Here is a 19,513-nt window from a genome sequence, read left to right as displayed (position 1 = left end):
AGAGAGAGACGCGACGCACTCTTAGTTCTGTTCTACGTTTAACCCATTCTGACCTGAGATCAGATTCTAAAAATGTCTTCTACATCCTGACAGTTTTCCATTCTGACCTGAGATCAGATTAAAAAAAATGTCTTCTATGTCAGTCGCTCATAGCAGACCTATAGCAGACCTACAAGCAGACCTACAAGCTCGTAGCGCGCCACTCGTGGTGTGCTATGAGCTTGTAGATCTGCTATTTTTCAATAGCTAAAGCACGACATGATGCTAACACCAAAAAGTGCTGGATAGACTGGATAAAACGCACGCACGCACGCATACATACACAAAATAACACAAGACAGAGACACAACTGCAGTGATGATACCTTGGAGAAGTGGTAGTCTGCCATGACATCAAACTTAGGAGGGATCACAGGGGTTTCCGCTACGAGGAAGAGAAAGAATACAAACTTAGGGGGGATCATCACAGTGTGTGTGTGTGTGTGTGTGTGTGTGTGTGTCTGTGTGTGTGTGTGTACCGGCGTTTTGAAGAAGTGAGGGGTGGGGTGAGGGAAAGGAAGCGCCAATGGGAGAAAGATGGTCAATGCAGCCAAAAAAACCCACAACCAATAATGACTTCATAATAATGCCCTCACTGCAATAAACCATGTGGCGCTCGGATTGGACTTCACAGTCACATCAAAACTCACCAGTAGAAGTCATCATCGGATACGACATAAGCAAGGGTGTGTGTGTGTGTACACAGTTATGCCTACAATTAGTAAAATATTCAGGTTGGGATGACAGTTTAGATTAGGTTAGGTATGTCGTTTTCGTATGTTTAGCTGTGTTCTTCTGCAGTTTCTTCCCTCCGTAAAACGCACCCAGTCTGCAAGGGCCTTTATGTCTGATTCATTCATACTTGGTTGAAAACATGTCTTTAATTATTTCTGTGCTATCTACGATTATAATCATCGTATACCCCCTAGGATAGGGTACGGCATCAGCCATCTACGAACATGTTCGTACCCCCCCTGTATAATCCATATATATGAAAGCGGCAGCCGTCAATATACCTTTTAGAATTGCTCCGGTTGCTATGGAGCGCCTCCGTCCCCACCAGCTATGGGACGTTTTACATCCAGCTCCATTGAGACTCCATTACAACATGATTTTCAAAGCCCTGCATCTCTAAAGCTCTGAGCTGTCCATGGTGAGCCGTCGCACATCCCGACGATCGTACATGATTAGTGACTTTGTCTCGCATCGCTCCGGACATGTAACCGTTTCTGACGAGAGCTAAGGGCTATGAGCTGCGCTACTGATCACTGTGCTCACAACAGCAGCCGGTGCCTCACTGATATAACCCGGAAATGAAACGGAGGAGCGTAGAGTGAGAGCAGGATTGGTGTGCCTATGCTACCACCTAGCGGGCACCCAAAGAATTAAATGGTTGATAAATACTAGTGGATATGACTGGGGATTGAACCCAGGACTCTATAAAAAAGTGGAGATGCTGGGGATTTAACCCAGAAACTCATACATGCAAAGCATGCGCTCTACCACTGAGCTACATCCCCTGGTCTTTGAAGCATGGGCTCAAAATTTCAAACGGACCCCATTTGGGTACCATCCGTACAGCCCCCCCCATAAGAGTTGCATTGCATGCGATTAGAAAACGTGATTTATTGTTTCTGCTTTTATATAGAGGTCTGGAAAAACCTTATACTTTTTTGCATGTCCTTCAGTTTTGTCTTTGCAAACATCTGCTCTTGAACAAGAACAAGCAACAAACAAACAACAACAACAAACAACAAGCTAATCAGAAGTTTAAAGGTTAAATCTGTTGTAGAAAGAGTCAAGACTATACGGGCCACAGAAACATACGTGATCTCTCTAATTGTGCCAGACAATTAACACGCAATGAACCCCCTCCTTTGTGTTACAGCTTTTAATATTGAATCACCTATAAAGAATGGGTAGATGCTGGGGATTGAACCCAGGACCTCAGGCATGCGAAGCATGCGCTCTACCACTGAGCTACATCCCCTACAGTAAGACCACAAGTACTTGAGCCACAACATGACTTGTGAGCTTGCAGATCAGCTATTTTCAGCTTTAGGTTTGTGGTTAGCACACTGACTGTATTGAGTTTGTGCTTAAAATGTACTGTAATTCTGCAAACTGTTAATATTTTTCAATCAATCAATCAATGACTGCATCATCTGGTGTTTTCAGTGTTTGCGCTAGAGGGTGCGGTTTCCAACAACCTATGTTGTTGGAAACCGCAAGGTTCCCAGTCCAAACCCGGGCTAGAGATAGCGTCGAAGTGTCCTTGAGCAAGACACTGAACCCCTAATTGCTCCCGGTGTGTGCCTTGCATGGTTTCCTCCGACAACGGTGTGTGAATGGGTGAATGTAATGCACGCTCTCTGTAAAGCGCCTTGGATAAAGGCGCTATATGAATGCACCATTTACCATTTTTGTTTTTGATTTGATTTTTGATTTGATACATTCATGATACAATTCATAGGAGAGCAGTACAGAATGATCAGGATTGCACAAAAAGTCTGAGGACTTATTTCCATTGTGACCCAAATAAATAAATAAATAGTTACAGCATATGATAAGAAGAACATGTGTACTAACATTACAATACTAATGACATTTATAACCGGCCATCATAGATCAATAAACAAAAGACAATAAATAGATATAAATTTTAAATAGATAAATACAGCACTATACTAACTTGCCCATCAGCCACTTTTTCAACATATTTTTAAAGACTGGGCAAATTTAATTTCCCTTGGGATTTTTTTCCAATCCTCCACCCCTGTATATTTAAATTAGCTTCTACCTACCCTATGTCTCAGGTTTGGTGGTTTAAGATCAGCTACACTAGCCCTTGTGTTCAAACTATTAGAACTGGTTTTGTTGTCAGCATAGCAGGTAAATACTTAGCTAATAGCTGTGTAATGAATGTGTGCGTGCACCTGTGTGTAAACGAATGTGTGCGTGCACCTGTGTGTAAACGAATGTGTGCGTGCACCTGTGTGTAATGAATGTGTGCGTGCACCTGTGTGTAAACGAATGTGTGCGGGCACCTGTGTGTAAACGAATGTGTGCGTGCACCTGTGTGTAATGAATGTGTGCGTGCACCTGTGTGTAAACGAATGTGTGCGTGCACCTGTGTGTAATGAATGTGTGCGTGCACCTGTGTGTAATGTGTACCGTACGTTCCCTGCAGGGCAGTCCCGCGGAGGCTCCTCCCCCTGGCCCCTCCCCCTGGCGGCTGAGCAGCAGCAGAGGTCTGCGGGGGGAGGTGGGCGGCAGGTTGACCACCTTCATGCTGCCCACCAGGGGGAGCTCATGTCCCAGGTAGAGGAAAAGCTGCTGCCCCACCCCCACCCCGGTCTGAGACGCCACATCCTCCATGAACACACCCACCCTGGAGGGGGAGAGAGAGACAGAGAGAGAGAGAACGGAAAGTGTTCTGTTCAAAAGCTCCAGTGCAACACATACGGATATACAGATTGTCAATAAATTAAATCACACCCGTGTGAAGTGAGGGGCGCTAATATATTAAAGTCTAACTCATGTTGATTAGGTGATGTAATGGTGATGTAAAAAAAAAACGGTGCCAACACAAACATTACATGCCATTAACAATATATAATGAGGGACAATATGGCGTAAATTTTCCCATCATTGTCAAAGGCGTTTTTAAAACAAGAAGAAGAAGCATGATCAATATAAAATACATTACGATCGATGCAAAAAAGAATGCAGTAAAAAGCCATGAAAAACAATATACTGTAGTATGTCGAAAAGTATGATTTTAATTTTTCTTATCTGCAAATACCGGTACATGAAAAACGACATACTATATTATGTCGAAAAGCATGATTTTATTTATTTTGTTATTGTCGAAAACCATGAAAATGTACATACTATAGCTGGGAGAGTGGGTGGAGACTAGAGTGGGTGGAGAGTGGGTGGAGACTAGAGTGGGTGGAGACTAAAGTTGGTGGATAATGGGTGGAGACTAGAGTGGGTGGAGACTGGGTTGGTCCTGGTAATGTTAGCACTGTTCTGTCCAGTGTTGATGTGGGAGAGTTTAGTCAGAAAGCGGAGCAGAAGACGGAGTCAAGAAAGACCACAACATGTCAGCGAGTAAAGTCAGATCCCAGACGGTAAAAGACCACAACATGTCAGCGAGTAAAGTCAAATCCCAGACGGTAAAAGACAACAACATGTCAGCGAGTAAAGTCAAATCCCAGACGGTAAAAGCGGGCCTCAAATGTGGGCCATCAGATTCGACCGACAGCTTTACAGCTGCTGTGTCAGAGACGGAACAGATCTATTCCTTCTCTGACACAGAACAGATCTACCAGGCAGCCATGCTGAAGCAGCCTGTGATAGAGTTACACAGAATAGAGGAGGAACAGATCTACCAGGCAGCCAATGCTGAAGCAGCCTGTGTTAGAGTTACACAGAAAAGGTATGTGCATGTTTCCATGTCACTCTACACTTTGATTTAACCTTCAACGGAAAGCAGATGTACAGAAATGTAGCTTCAGCACGAGCACTGCTCTCAAAAGTCACCAGATAATTCATACAGGAGAGAAGCCCTACTACTGTGGCCAGTGTGGGAAATGGTTCAGACAAAGGAGAGCTCTCATAAATCACCAAAGTATTCATATAGGAGAGAAGCCTTACCACTGTGACCAGTGTGGGACCAGGTTCAGCACGAAAGGTCATCTCAAACGCCACCAGACAATGCATACAGGAGAGAAGCCCTACCAATGTGACCAGTGTGATAAATGGTTCAGCGTGAGCAGTTATCTTGAACATCACCAGAGAACTCATACAAGAGAGAAGCCCTATATGTGACCAATGTGGGGCAGAGTCCAGCACGGGTCCAATTTTCGATACCTGCACCCGCCCCGCCCGTCAATCATCAGTTCTGCTACCCGCCCGTTACCCGAGATTTATATAAAACTCGAAACCAGATCCGACCCGCCCGTAAAAAAATTCGCCTGCCAGCCATACTGCCGAGTAGTTTTGATTGCGCACACACACACGCACACGCACGCCTGGAAGCCACGATCTCTCTCTCGCCACGCCACACACGCACGCACGCACACACACACACACACACAGGAATAGCCGTGCAGCCTATACACGGCGGCAGCGAGACAGGACGTTATAATCTTGAGTTTCATTAAATAACTGTCTTTCTCCGCACGTGCACGTGCGCACACAACATTATTCAAGTGAAATGCGTAACGCCAATATTGGGCTAATATAGGCTACCAATATGTGGGTAGCCTACAGGGATTTACCCACGGAATGAATATATATATATATATAGCCTAATCATCTATACCAGGGCTGCCCACACTTTTTTTTACTTCAGAGCTACTTTCAAAACGACCAGCTCATATACCCACCAAATAAAACTATCATCCCATTGCTGAAAATAGTTACAAAATGTAATTGAGGAGCCTTTCATAGGCTACATACAGTCGTGTCCCGTTCGTCTGTACCAGGCTGACTTCTATAGGTTTTGAAAGGTACCTTTCATTTTTTTATTCTTTATTTACCCAGGGAAGTAGCTGAGCACAGGGTCTCATTTTCAGCAACGCCCTGCACATCGAAACACACACACACACACACACACACACACACACACACACACACACACACACACACACACACACACAAAATTTCATGTCAAAGGTACCTCTGGACGCCACACCTCTGATGGGTGGGGTTTAGTCTTAAGGGGTGTGTTTCTTTCACCCACTGTGTAATACAATAAATGGACGCTAGGTGGCAGTAGTACAGAGGCCAGAGCAACTATAAGACAAATGCACATGGAATGGGAAATAGAGGGGGGGAAATGGAAATGGTATGGTTTTTATTTTTGGTATTTGACTTTGCTACTGATGATTGTACGCAACAACAAGTATTGCATTGTGTGTTTGAGCTGACAGGCCCTTTTTGATGTCAATCAATCAAGTCATCTCAGGTCATCTCAAGCGGCAGATGCAAAAAATGTTTTTTATATTAAAATTATATATATTTTTAGGGCCATGTCATGTGGTCTACCTGCAAAGCCTTTGTGATCTATACTGGTAGATCCTGATCTACGATCAGCGGTTTTGTCGGCCAGCGCCAAAAATGCTCCCCAACAGCATAATCGGAGCAAATACCGGGCAGTGTGTATGAGCCATAACGTGTTCACTACACTACACTACACTAAGGACAAATAATAATAACTATAACCCATCCGTTACTAGATGTGGAGTCAACTCCCACAATTTCCTTCTTCCCATAGTGCGCGGCTACGTAACTCTGGGATACGGCCGCAAAATTCTAGTATATCAACAAGGACAGGATGATATAAAAAAAGATTAGCCTGATGAGTCGACCATCTTGATCCAAGGCTGTTTCAAACATGGTCATCACTCATCAGGCTAATCTTTTTAACTTTATTTACACTTAGACAGAGTGGCACATTAGGCCAACATTACCTGGGTTAGCTCACATTATGTGTTGCATGGCATTATAAATTATAATCCCTTGGTGTTTCATCAGCGCGACAGAAAATATAGGCTACAGTCTGCAGCCTGGTGATAAAAAAATAAACTCTACACGTAAAATGCTACGATAAGGAAGCAAGGATTAGACCGTGATGTCACTGCTATGCAACAATTAAGGAAGTAGCATGAAGCACAGCAGCAGAAACAGAACGCCATTATGAAGGAATCGGCAGTGATGTGACATCACTGTCGATTCCTTGGGCATGTGACGGATTTAACTTGTCTCCACTGTTGAGGAGAAACCCCAGCTCAGCTGCTGTTTATAACATGGCGCAGTGTGGGTCCACTGATTAAAAAAGGTTACCCGCCCGCGCTGCGTTGCGTTCTGCCCGCACCCGGAACCGTTAATTTATAAAGGTATATATACCCGCCCGTTCCTACCCGTCAAACACGGGTACCCGCGGGGAATCACGGGTATCCGACCCGTTGCAGGACTCACCAGAGAATTCATACAGGAGAGAAGCCCTACCACTGTGACCAGTGTGGGAGTAGCTTCAGCACGAGCAGTGCTCTCAAATGTCACCAGAGAATTCATACAGGAGAGAAGCCTTACCACTGTGACCAGTGTGGGACCAGGTTCAGCACGAAAGGTCATCTCAAACGCCACCAGACAATGCATACAGGAGAGAAGCTCTACCACTGTGACCAGTGTGGGACTAGCTTCAGCCCGAGCAGTGCTCTCAAATGTCACCAGAGAATTCATACAGGAGAGAAGCCTTACCACTGTGACCAGTGTGGGACCAGGTTCAGCACGAAAGGTCATCTCAAACGCCACCAGACAATGCATACAGGAGAGAAGCCCTACCAATGTGACTAGTGTGATAAATGGTTCAGCGTGAGCAGTTATCTTGAACATCACCAGATAACTCATACAGGAGAAGCCCTACCACTGTGACCAATGTGGGGCTAGCTTCAGCAAGAGCAGTAATCTCAAAAGTCACCAAAGAATTCATACAGGAGAGAAGCCATACCACTGTGACCAGTGTGGGACTAGATTCAGCACGAGCAGTGCTCTCAAATGTCACCTAGAACTCATACAGGAGAGAAGCCCTACTACTGTGAACAATGTGGGACTATAGGTTCAGAAATAGCAGTAATCTCAAACACCAGAGAGCTCATGCAGGACTCTAAAGATGTCATGTAGTCAGAGAGCAGGCAACACTGGTGGTCTACTACAGCTGATCTACAAGCTGCAATGTGGGTAAAGTGATGCTAATATAAGTCACCTGCATACTAACTTTGAGGCAGTATGGTGGTGTTCTAAAAACACGTTATTTTTTCATACCACACATTTTTTTATATTAATATCTCAAATGTATGTAGCGCTTTTCTAAGTACCCAAAGACACTTTGCATGGGAGTTTGGGGGAGTGCATTCCACAGGTTTGGGGCAAAAGCCCTATCGCCCCATATTTCTTCCCTTTTCTTTTTCCCAAGTCCCAATAAATGTAATGATTTGTACTTACTAGTCATAATGTAGATACTTCAGTATGAAATGAAATTTACTATATAGTATGCAGTGGTACTTCATTAGCCTACTGGCAGTGTGTATTTGTACTAGAGACCAGCGGGTGGCGGATTTAGCCGCGGTTGCCGCGGGTGAACCGCAGTTTAGGGTGGATTAGGGTCAATTCAATATATTATAAATTAATATCGGATAAACCGCGGGTGAAATAATGCTGGAAATAAATTAATGGCATCTATCTATAGTCTTATAATATAGTTTTTAATCTCGGCGTGCGTGTGTTAGTATTTTAATATTTTCCATCAGGCACAAATTAGACGCCTATATTGGCTAAGGAAGGACCACAACAACGGTGTAGAGCCTAGAGCGAGTGGTCTGCTAGCTGCTAGACTAACAGGCAGCTGAGAGTGTGAAAGAAACTTACAACTAACTGAAGTTAGTTTGGGACTCGGTGCCATGGGACTGCATGGGAGCGAGGGATGGACTTGGATATGCCACATGAAAAGACGTTCGTTGCGATGCGAGAACGTGCAACGGGCGGCTGTGGTGAGTGACACAACTTATAAATAGCCAATCTACAAGCTCACAACGTGTTGCAGCGAGCCAGCGACGGATTTCAGGTGGTTGCGGATTTATAAATTGGATTAATTAATTAATTCGGTCGGATAACGGGCGGATTATAAATATGCACATGCATGCATATGCTCGGATTCGGGTGACAAAAAAGCTCATCCGCTGATCTCTAATTTGTACAGTATTGTATACTAGAGCCATAGCCTTTTTTTTACCATGGCAACGATGAACAAGATAAGTCATGTTTATATTCATATTAAAATCTTTTTGAGGCATTTTCCATCAATTAGTCACTGGAATATCAAATTGTTGCGTGGTAGTTATTATAATACAATAATACAGATTACAGAAACAAGGTTTCTGCATCATTTCTTGACATCTTTTGGGGGCAATGATTGAAGCTCCCCATCTGATTCTGAAAGACATTATATCCGACCTGCATATCTACGTCTCTCTGCCTATCTCTCATGCACGTGCGTGTACACACAAGAAGAGGTTTGCATAAACTTCAGAAATAGACAATTTATTCCTAATGCTCTAGGATGGTTTAAACGTATTTATGTATGTACTTTTATAATTTAGATAATTTGAATATGATTACCTGACCATGCATGCATGCTTGCCATTCAGCTTGCTGGACTCTTGAAGTTGATTTTCCACAATTGTGCCATAAGGTCTTCTGTACAATGTAAACCCAAAGCCTGCTGTTCATGTTCTTGTTGCACAGGTTTCAAAACGTAGGTAGTAACCATTGCTATAGTCTTTTCAATAACCTAGCCTATAGTCTTAATTGTGTTAGTTTATTGTGGTAGGCCTATATTTCTGGACTTTTGCATTCAACCCTGCATAATATTTAAGATAGGCTACATCATATATAATCTGGCTTTTTTTGTGGTTTAAAAATTAAATGAGATGCTGGTTCTGAGTGGTAGACAAAGTATAGAGGGTATGCGCATGCATAAAGTGAGTGGCAAATCGAGTGGAAAATTAGTGGCAAAGTTAGTTTGACGTTTAATGCAATCAGTATTAAGAATACAATTTTGTGGATACTCGTAGTTGTCTTCTATGTTGCACCCCCATGGATAGCCAATGTTAATCTTACAGCTACTTTGTGTAAGTCAAAAGTATGTGTCTTTGAATCAGAATCTACTTTGTCACATCAGAGCTGGTTCATAGCCAGGTGTAAAGAAATGGGTGAAATAATGTATTTTTTCGTAGGACAGATATACAGTACATGTTGATCCCATTCCCATGGGGGACATTCAGGCACCAGAGAAACGGCTAGTACAGTTCCAGAAACGGTACAGTTTACATGTAACACAATAAAGACACGATATATTTATATTAATGAAAGAGTATGTAAAAGTATACATAAGCCAATACCCATGTTACCCACCCAAGGAGAAAGTACATCAAATGATGCATATATGAGGTTCCAGGGTTACCGGTGTACATTAAAGCAGTGGTTCTCAACCTTTTCAAGCCTCGTAATCATTTGAACTGTGGACCACCTCGCAATGTTGTGAGCTTGTAGATCTGCTATTTTCACAATTTCTGCCTCTTTTTCATATTATTTGACCATTTTTATTGCGACCACAAACAGGTCGCATTTACTATGTATTGTACAGTATGTAGACATGCATTTGCCGTCCGTCCGTTAGTCACCCCATGCCTCCATATATCATTACGTGCAGTGGCGGGCCGTGCCAAAATGAACTAGGCCTTCAAGCTGCAGTGGCAGCAAAATAAATACAATATATAATATTTGTTAAAAAGAAAAGCTTATTATAAAATATACATTTCTGCATCAGGTGTGCAGAAATGGGCCAGCTGGCCCTGACGGCCCACCACTGACGAGTAATGACATCGTATTCTGCCTGTCTCTACTCTCTAGCACAGGGTTCCCCAATTAGCGTCCCGCAGAGCGCCCCCTTGTGGCCCCTGGAAGAATTAAAAAAAATATATATATAATGTTTTTCTTTTTTTCTTTTTGGGTGGGGTCCCAGATATAAATGGCATTACATGGGGGTCAGTAGCCTCTGCATGTCAAACTGGGGGTCCTTTTCAAATGGGGTCTTGACCTCGACCTCGCACGTGCCGACTCGGCCCCCAGCCTGGTACCCTAGTCAAAATATGGCCCTAGGGAAAATTAATTGGGGAACCCTGTCTAGCACCTTCGGATGGCTAAAACCAGAAAGATCCGAACCACTGTCTGGAATCCATTTTCATTTCGATACCGTCTCCTACACGGATGTCAGACTCACAGTTGACCGCACTGAATCCGGGAAGCGTCACCCTGCCTCTCCTGAGGTCATCATCAGAGCCTGTGTTGATTCGCTGGATCAACCTCTTCTCAAATTTTAAGGGGTGCCAAGCGCAGCAGTTTATGTCCTCAAACTCCTCGAAGTAGTGGCACCGGGCCGTCTGCCTCGCGGAGGGGATGTACTCATACACGTGGACCTTGTCGCACAGCTCCATCATCACCGCGATGCCCATGAAACCGGAGGTGGGCGGGTTGGGCGCAATGTCCTCCAGTGTATTTCTCTGGATCACCTGCCAGAGCTGATCCAGGTAGACGGGGTGAAGGGCATAGAAGGGCTGGCTGGGGTCCAGCCTCCGGCGCTCTGCGTATGGAGCGAACAGCTTCCCCTGGCTGTACCACTTGGCCAAGTCGAGGTCGCGTGGGGCTTTTTCCCAGGCCACCAGGGTGACGTTCCTGTAGAGTGCACTGGTGGTGAACTGAAACCGAGGTTCATGCAGAATCTGTTCGTTAACGAGGCGAATAGTAGTTCTGCTTCCCACGTCGTTCTCGTAGCCTTCTGTCGGCGCATTGTTGAAGCGAATGACCGCGTCGTGGGAATCGATCTCCTCGCCCAGACCCGAGTGCAGCATGGTCCCAGCAGAGCTCACCACGGCGCAGGTCATAAAGCGGCGTTGGTTCTCGTGCCGTCCGGGGATCTGCGTCAGGGGAGTGGAGGGCACCAGGCGCGGCCAGCCCAAAGAGGAGAATGGTTCCTCGGTTCCGTCCACGGTCCTCAGCGTAGCCTGGCTCTTCAGTTCACACCGTATCGCCTCTGGGCTCTGGGCAGGTCTGCGAACTCCTTTTCTAACGTGGTGCCCTTCCCATTGCGGTTCGGGCTCCACCGGGAAAAGACAGACCCACATCAGAATCATAGCACCGAGGGCACAAGACACTGTGGCCAGGATTGGATTATGACGACGCTTGAAATAATAAAGTATCATCGTGACCCTTAATTTGCTGTTAAGAATCCTAGAGGTATCGCTGCTCGTTCAACTGCTGAAAAGAGTAGCCACTAGCCACATTCCTTTATATACCCTCAGACATATGGAGCAATTACCGTATATTTCCAAATATGGCAGCTATTTGAAATAGCCGTCCATATTTGGACATATAGTTTGACGTCTATGGCCGGCCGCATGGTCTACTTTGGCCTACTGTGGTCAGAATAAAGACAAACACGAGTACGTGACATAAGGGATGGTGATCCCTGATGATGTGATGAAGCACATAAGATGCTCCATACTGTATATGGAGCTGAACTGTTCTGACATTCCATAATTGATCCTTCTCCATTCATCCTTCCTCTTCGATGTCTCCCTTTTAACTGATACCTGTCCATTCAAACCCTTGTCGAACTCAACTTGGGGCGAGGGCCGCATTGGTCAAAAGGTCACTTGATGGGGGCCACAACCAGTTGCGGACGCACGCTCGATGTCTCAGTCAGTCACTGCTATAATATCTATCTATCTATGCTCAGACCCAGCCAGCCACACACATAGTGCTCAGACCCAGCCAGCCAGCAAGCCACACACATAGTGCTCAGACCCAGCCAGCCACACACATAGCTCCGTAAGGGAGTGGTTGCACCACTCAAAAAATCTTCAAAAAACTGAAGAGGCTACTGGAGATTGGAGAACCTGATTTGGACATGATCTGATGCAGGACAATGTCACTATGACAGGAAGAGAAGATGGGTCTGGCCACATTCATTCACCCCATAATCTCAGTGGAAATTGGGGAATATGTTGTGAAATAAAAAGTCAGAAAACTGGAAGGTAGGAAAATGCCTTATTTTACATTTTCTTAGTTCAAACCATTCCATGATTTCCCCATGCCCACACATCTGTGGGCTCTCTCGCTCTCTCTCTCTCTGAACAGAAACAAGTCGCGATGCGGCCCCTCCCCCTTCACTTCACACACACACACAACTTTGTCCCTATAATGTGCACGGGCTACTGGCACCGTTCCACTTCATCATATTACGCAAGAGACGCCACACACCAGTATAGAAGAGAGATAGTCACTTACTCACTTGTTGTAACTTGTAGGGATGCCACAAAGTGACCATCAGCCAAATCGAATAGTCGACAGCTCTGCCGATTAATAATCGATTAATTGAACCCACCCCCCATATTAATCAATATCAGCTAAAACGTATAAGATTTTATATTATGCACATGCCATGGTCACATAACCATTATATGTTGAGTGCATGCTTTGATGGTTACAGTTTTATAATCAGTTTTGATGAGTAAACCTTTGTGGAGATCCTCTCAGTTCTCATTGTATGCTAGTTACTGCCATTCAGGATGGAAAATGAAATCCATTTGGATTTGGGGAGAAGTAGTTTCATAAGGGGCTGGTATGAAGTACTTGATATAAAGAGAACATGTTGTTTCATAAGGGGCTGGTATGAAGTACTTTATATAGAGAACATGTTCAGTTCACTAGTCTACATCTACACTCTACTCTACACCTGCCTTCATTTAATCTGATTGTCTGTCTGGCAGGCACTTAACAAGCGACCGTTAACTGTGTCTGTTAGAGAGAGGGGCAGAGAAGAGTGGCTTTGCTCAACTTGATTTATACTTATATTCTCCACTCTGATGAAGGTACATGATGCAACAAAAAAAAAAAATTTTGCTTGAGGCAGGCGGGCCACATAAAATGACATGGTGGGCCACATTTGGCCCGCGGGCCTTGACTTTGACACCCATGAATCCGTAAAAAAATAAGTCAGTGATATGTGTTATAATGGTACATGTAGACGCAGTGAGCGATATATCTTACGTGTTATAATGGTGCATGTAGACGCAGTGCGCGCTGGCCTGCTGCAGACAGAAGACGTGGACCGGCGCCCTCTGCAGGACGTCGGTGGTGGCGGTGAAGAACTGGTCGAAGCCCCAGCATCGGTCCTGGTCCGCCTCCAGGATGCCGACCAGCACCGGGACCAGCTGGCACTGCAGCCCTCTGTTGGTGGAGAGGCAGATGGTGCGTTCACACCGGGACTAGCTGGCACTGCAGCCCTCCGCTGGTGGTGCGTTCACACAGAGCAGAGGCAAAGACACAGGGCCCTATACCTTACGCCCTGCCTACACCCACTAGCACTAACCATAATCTGTGAATTACGCATTTAGCAGCTTCCACTATCTGTGAACGCTATTGTGCGGCCACGCTACTCACTATACATTATGGAGCATAGTGTGTGTGGAGGTCTTTTCATTCAGTGTGTGCGTGTAGCAATGCATACAGTGCCCATGAAAAAAAAAGGGGGAAAAAAATAATGTTTTACAGATCAATTTGAATGTGATGGAGATTCCTGCACAGTTTATATCACAAATTGTCTTGTTATCCGTTGAAATCTATCCAAAGACAACCGGTCGTCATGTTTTGGCTGTCTGTCTCTCGGATCTGTGATTATGCTCTCACTAGCAGGCACTACTATAGGACGTTAAGTATCGTCTCCGGATGTTTGTTTGAACTTTGAACTTTGAACTTCCTCCAGTCATGTGCCATGTCTAGGTAACCAAAATTCCCAATACTCAAACATTCCTGCCCCTCCTTGCCTTCCCTTTGCGGCTGGAGGTGTGCCCGTGGGCGTGTTGATGATGCGCTTTCCCTGTAATTGCTATCTTGCCCACACACGTTTGGGAAAGCACATAGCGGGTCCTCAGACCGCCCACTATAGGCCAATTCCGTTTGATAGAACGCGCACCTGTAATGGACACGTCAGGAGAGTGGAGCTGCCTGGACGCTCACAGGTCTCGTTCTCTCCTAATTCTCCACGAGTCTCTGTGATTTTCAATAGACAGCAGAAGTGAGAGTATCAATTCCTCATGCCAATTGTGTTTCTAAGATGATAGTCTATTATCTAAGAAGACGATGGCATGCGTCGTGCACATTTGCATTAGGGGAAGCCTTGCGGGGCGAGGCTTCCCCTAATGCAAATGTACACAGGGCGGACCCAGACTTCTTAACAAATTTTAAATGTTTTTTTTGTGGCTTTCGCCTTTATTTTATATTTTTTTATGGAGGGACAGACATTAGGCTGACAGGAAATGGGGAGAGAGAGATGGGGGGAAGACATGCAGTAAAGGCCGTCGGGATTGGGAGTCGAACCCGCGGCACACTGCGAGACTGGGCTACCAGCCAAGGTGCCTGGACCACTGAGCCATGGCCCAGGCTCAGACAACTATGTGTTGAAATGGGATAAGTGGGAGGCGCACACTGGAGGCACAGTCTAATTGTAAACTGAGCAGTCTATTATATGAACTGAATTTGAATTTACAAGAATATCCATCGCCTTATTATTTCTATTATTATTTTTATTTCGTTGTATGTATGTATGTATGTATGTATGTATGTATGTATGTATGTATGTTTTTATTTTTATTTTATTGTTTACTTTTGCATTCTGTTTTCCCTTTATTTCTGCGTTGTGAAGATTTTTTCTGTACCCTGTGATTGAAAAATAATAAAAATATTACCGGTAATCATAAAAAATAAAACGAATGAGTTGGGCATCTTATAATGTAGTAGACTCTGGAAAAGCATTCTAGCAGCCAGCTCATAGCATGGCTCGTTAGGCAATAGACTTTCAATCCATACCTCCTGGGTTCAAATCCTGCTCACGGCATAATTTTTGCCCACTGCAAACAACCTTTTTTTGTGGATGAAGTAAAGTTTGCTTTGGTCCGACACACACACACACGCACACACACATCACGCACACACTGTAACATACTGTGAGATCTGGCAGCTGTGAGGTAGATGGTAGCTCCACTCTATGGGGCCGTCATCCGTGCGCTGGACTCCAGCTATGGCCCCCATGGGTTTACCTGTGGTGATCTTGTACCTGCGCACAACAAACACACCGTCTCCGTCAGAACACCTCATACTGTATGTACAGTATACCAAACTGTTACCTTTCAGGATTTTCAAATTCAAAAGTATAAGAATGTAGAGGATGTGTGTGGGGAGGAATCAATTACGATTTCCTTAACCCTTTTTACTGACGAACCAACCACCTCCGGTTTATCTCCTAGACAAGGCGACGCTGTTAGATCGTAGCATAGCGCAATCTCAAACTGAATCAATATAAAACATTCAAAGATGGAGATCTCCGTCCATGGCACTTGAAAATAGCAGTTAATGTGTTAACACATTTTGCTGGGGACCCCCTGGAACCCCCCACCCTCCAGGACCCCTGTAACGTGTGGCGTCGTGTGCTACTCACATGGTGGTCTTGTTCCTGCGGGGTCCTCCGTAGGGCGTGAAGGGGAGACCCCCGGTGGCCACGTGGTAGAAGGTCACGCCAATGCTCCACAGGTCAACGCTCACGCCATACGCCCTCTGCTGGGGCTTACGGAGTACTGCGCGCTCATAAATGTCTGGATGCTGCATGCACACACGCACACACGCGCACACACAAACGTGCACACACACGCACACACACACACACATTTTCTAAATTGGAGAGAGCTAATGAAAGTTACATATATATTTAATTTAATTTAATTTAATTTAATTTAATTTAATTTAATTTAATTTAATTTAATTTAATTTAATTTAATTTAATTTAATTTAATTTAATTTAATTTAATTTAATTTAATTTAATTTAATTTAATTTAATTCAATTCTAACTGCAATGGTGAGTTTCTTCCACCGTTTGGGAGCCAGAAGGGAGAAGAGTCTGGGACATGCAGAGTGTTGTCCCAAACGCACAACAGCATTGCAAAGGATGTGCCATCTGTTGAGATTTGTATCTATTCAGAATTCAGTACAGCGGTTCCGTTATTTTGTCCACTAGAGGGCTCCCTAGTCTTCAGAATAATAATAATAATAATAATAAACTTTATTTATAGAGCACCTTTCATGACACGAGTTCAGCACAAAGTGCTTTACAAGACAACAAAGTATAAAAAATGTCAAACAACATAACAATCAAGGCATAATCAGTACAAAAAAACACCAAACGCAAATGCATATAAAGACAAAGAAGTAGGTAAAAACAGTGAGATTAAAATCAAAGGATTCAGCCAAATGCTAGAATAAAAAAAGTGGGTCTTAAGCTGAGTTTTAAAAACATCTAGCAAGGGTGCCAGTCTAAGGTGGATTGGAAGTTTATTCCAAACCGTCGGCCCGTGGAAAGAAAATGCTGCTTCGCCGTATTTTTTCAAAGCCATTTTTTGTGGCTTTTCAAGCAAGAATGGCGGTGGTTTGGTTTTAAAGTGTCAATGGGTCGGGACTTAAATCTATGAGCTAGCATGCAGCACGTTTAAACATGTCTTTGTGGTAGAGCCTTCGTCTCCTCCAGGCTGGACTACTGTAATGCACTTCTCATCAGGATCCCTAGCAAGAGCCTTCGGAAGCTCCAATACATCCAAAACAGCGCTGCTAGGATCCTGATGAGAGTGCGCAAACGAGAACACATCACACCCATCTCTCGCTCACTGGCTCCCCGTCGCATTCCGGACACAATACAAAATATCACTGCTCACCCACCAATGCGTCCATGGTAAAGCCTGTTCACAACCATAAGGCAGAGAGTGTATAGAAGAGAAGAGCCTGGTCACAACCATAAGGCAGAGAGTGTATAGAAGAGAAGAGCCTGGTCACAACCTTAAGGCAGAGAGTGTATAGAAGAGAAGAGCCTGGTCACAACCTTAAGGCAGAGAGTGTATAGAAGAGAAGAGCCTGGTCACAACCTAAGGCAGAAACGCTATCGCTAAGTGTGATGCATTTCGCGCAGATACAATATTTTTCCGACCAATCACAAGTCACAACACTTGTAAAGCATCAACGTCACTTCCTTGAGCGGTACTTCCGCCAAAATCCTGCAACTCCCGCCCCAAAAGAAATGATGATGGCGTCCGTCTACAGTGTAGGTCTTGCCCAGCGTGAGCAGTGATCGACTGTGCAATTAGTCTTTAACCCACAGGTCACAACCAATAATAATATTATCTGAACTGGGGATAGTTTAGTTTGTTGATTACTTTTGATGCAGCAATGACCTTTTTTCATTGGATTTATTTTCTTCTTCTTTTTTAGGTATTAAAAAAGGTATTAAAAATCCTTACAATTTCACACACATAATCATGTGGGGACTCCACTGAGTTAGAGTACTCAGCACTTCACAGATCATTTCCAGAAAGAATGTGGGTAAAAGGCTGTTAATTAGCTTCCAGTGAAACATTCCTTATGCCTTAAGAGAATTTAATTCTAATGCATACATTTTGCATGCCTTTTTTCCTCTGTGACTAAAACCTCCGTGGGTGTACAATACCTTTTCTTAATTAGGCGCACTGCGCAACAATTAATCCAGGCCGCTCATTTGGGGCCGATTCCCAGCTGCATCCCCTCTGAAAACCTTGCATCTCCATTTTACAACTTTGTTTTCTTTTCTTTTTCGCCGCAAATGAATGCCCTACTTCACCAAGAGTGTCGCACAAAGGCAGCGACAACAGCCGATCTACAAGTTCACAACGTGTCACAATGCGACACATTTTGAGCTCGTAGATCCATTTTACAACGTTTTATTTTTTTTCGCCGCAAATGAATGCCCTACTACTGTCGCACAAATGAAAACAGCCGATCTACAAGTTCACAACGCGACACATATCGAGCTTGCAGATCTGCTGTTTTCACTATTTCAATTTGTAATAAAAATAAAATAATGGACATACTGTACATGGTTTCCCCCGATGGAATGTTCTCTCATCTCACCTTACCAGATAGTCAGTATTCAGTAATTAAGTAAATGTACTCGGTTTCTTTCCACCACTGCATCTTACCAGATACTCTTCAGTACTTAAGTAAATGTACTCAGTCACTTTCCACCACTGCATCTTACCAGATACTCTTCAGTACTTAAGTAAATGTACTCAGTCACTTTCCACCACTGCATCTTACCAGCTACTCTTCAGTACTTAAGTAAATGTACTCAGTCACTTTCCACCACTGCATCTTACCAGATACTCTTCAGTACTTAACCCATTATAGGGCGGGAACCCCTTTTGGTGTTAGCATTATGCTATGCGTTAGCTATTGAAAAATCAAAGAACGACTGACATAGAAACATAGCTTTTTCAGAAAACTGTCAGGATGTAGAAGACATTTTTTAGAATCTGATCTCAGGTCAGAATGGGTCAAGTAAACGTACTCAGTCACTTCCCACCACTGCATCTTACCAGATACTCTTCGGTCCCGTAGATGGACATGAACTTCTCGTCGTCCTCGAGCTCTCGGGCGGCGCCGAAGTCGGTCAGTTTGTAGACGGAGCGCCCGTCGTCTCCGACCTGACGCATGATGTTCCCCGGCTTGATGTCGCGGTGCACCACCCCGTTGTCACGCAGATGGTTCATCCCATGCACTGGAAACACAAAGAGAGGGAGCGTTTGTTTCATATCAGGAGAGTAAAGACCACCACCCCGTTGTCACGCAGATGGTTCATCCCATGCACTGGAAACACAAAGAGAGGGAGCATTTGTTTCATAACAGGGGAGTAAAGACCACCACCCCGTTGTCACGCAGATGGTTCATCCCATGCACTGGAAACACAAAGAGAGGGAGCGTTTGTTTCATA

General features: G+C 44.4%; 2 protein-coding genes across 2 annotated transcripts in view; both read right to left on the bottom strand.

The window, feature by feature from the left end:
* Nucleotides 1–19,295, bottom strand: part of ikbke (inhibitor of nuclear factor kappa B kinase subunit epsilon) — a 36,719-nt gene extending 17,424 nt beyond the window's left edge. Inside the window, exons 1-6 of the mRNA XM_083770521.1 lie at nucleotides 19,119–19,295; nucleotides 16,165–16,325; nucleotides 15,673–15,783; nucleotides 13,719–13,898; nucleotides 3,218–3,429; nucleotides 365–423 (exon numbers count right to left, since the gene is read on the bottom strand). Of these exons, the coding sequence (XP_083626647.1) occupies nucleotides 365–423; nucleotides 3,218–3,429; nucleotides 13,719–13,898; nucleotides 15,673–15,783; nucleotides 16,165–16,325; nucleotides 19,119–19,292 (897 nt within the window). The 5' untranslated portion in view covers nucleotides 19,293–19,295. The remainder of the gene's footprint in view (nucleotides 1–364; nucleotides 424–3,217; nucleotides 3,430–13,718; nucleotides 13,899–15,672; nucleotides 15,784–16,164; nucleotides 16,326–19,118) is intronic.
* LOC310863705 (beta-galactoside alpha-2,6-sialyltransferase 2-like) lies at nucleotides 10,811–11,800 on the bottom strand (the record flags this gene model as incomplete). Its single annotated transcript, XM_083772202.1, has 1 exon — nucleotides 10,811–11,800. The coding sequence occupies one exon, from the start codon at nucleotides 11,798–11,800 to the stop codon at nucleotides 10,811–10,813; it is 990 nt and encodes a 329-aa protein (XP_083628328.1).
* Nucleotides 19,296–19,513: the final 218 nt, after the last annotated feature.

This window comes from Protomyctophum parallelum (genome assembly GCF_964188405.1).
Source record: "Protomyctophum parallelum genome assembly, chromosome: 8".
NCBI lineage: Eukaryota > Metazoa > Chordata > Actinopteri > Myctophiformes > Myctophidae > Protomyctophum > Protomyctophum parallelum.
This window is presented reverse-complemented; position numbering and strand designations above follow the sequence as displayed.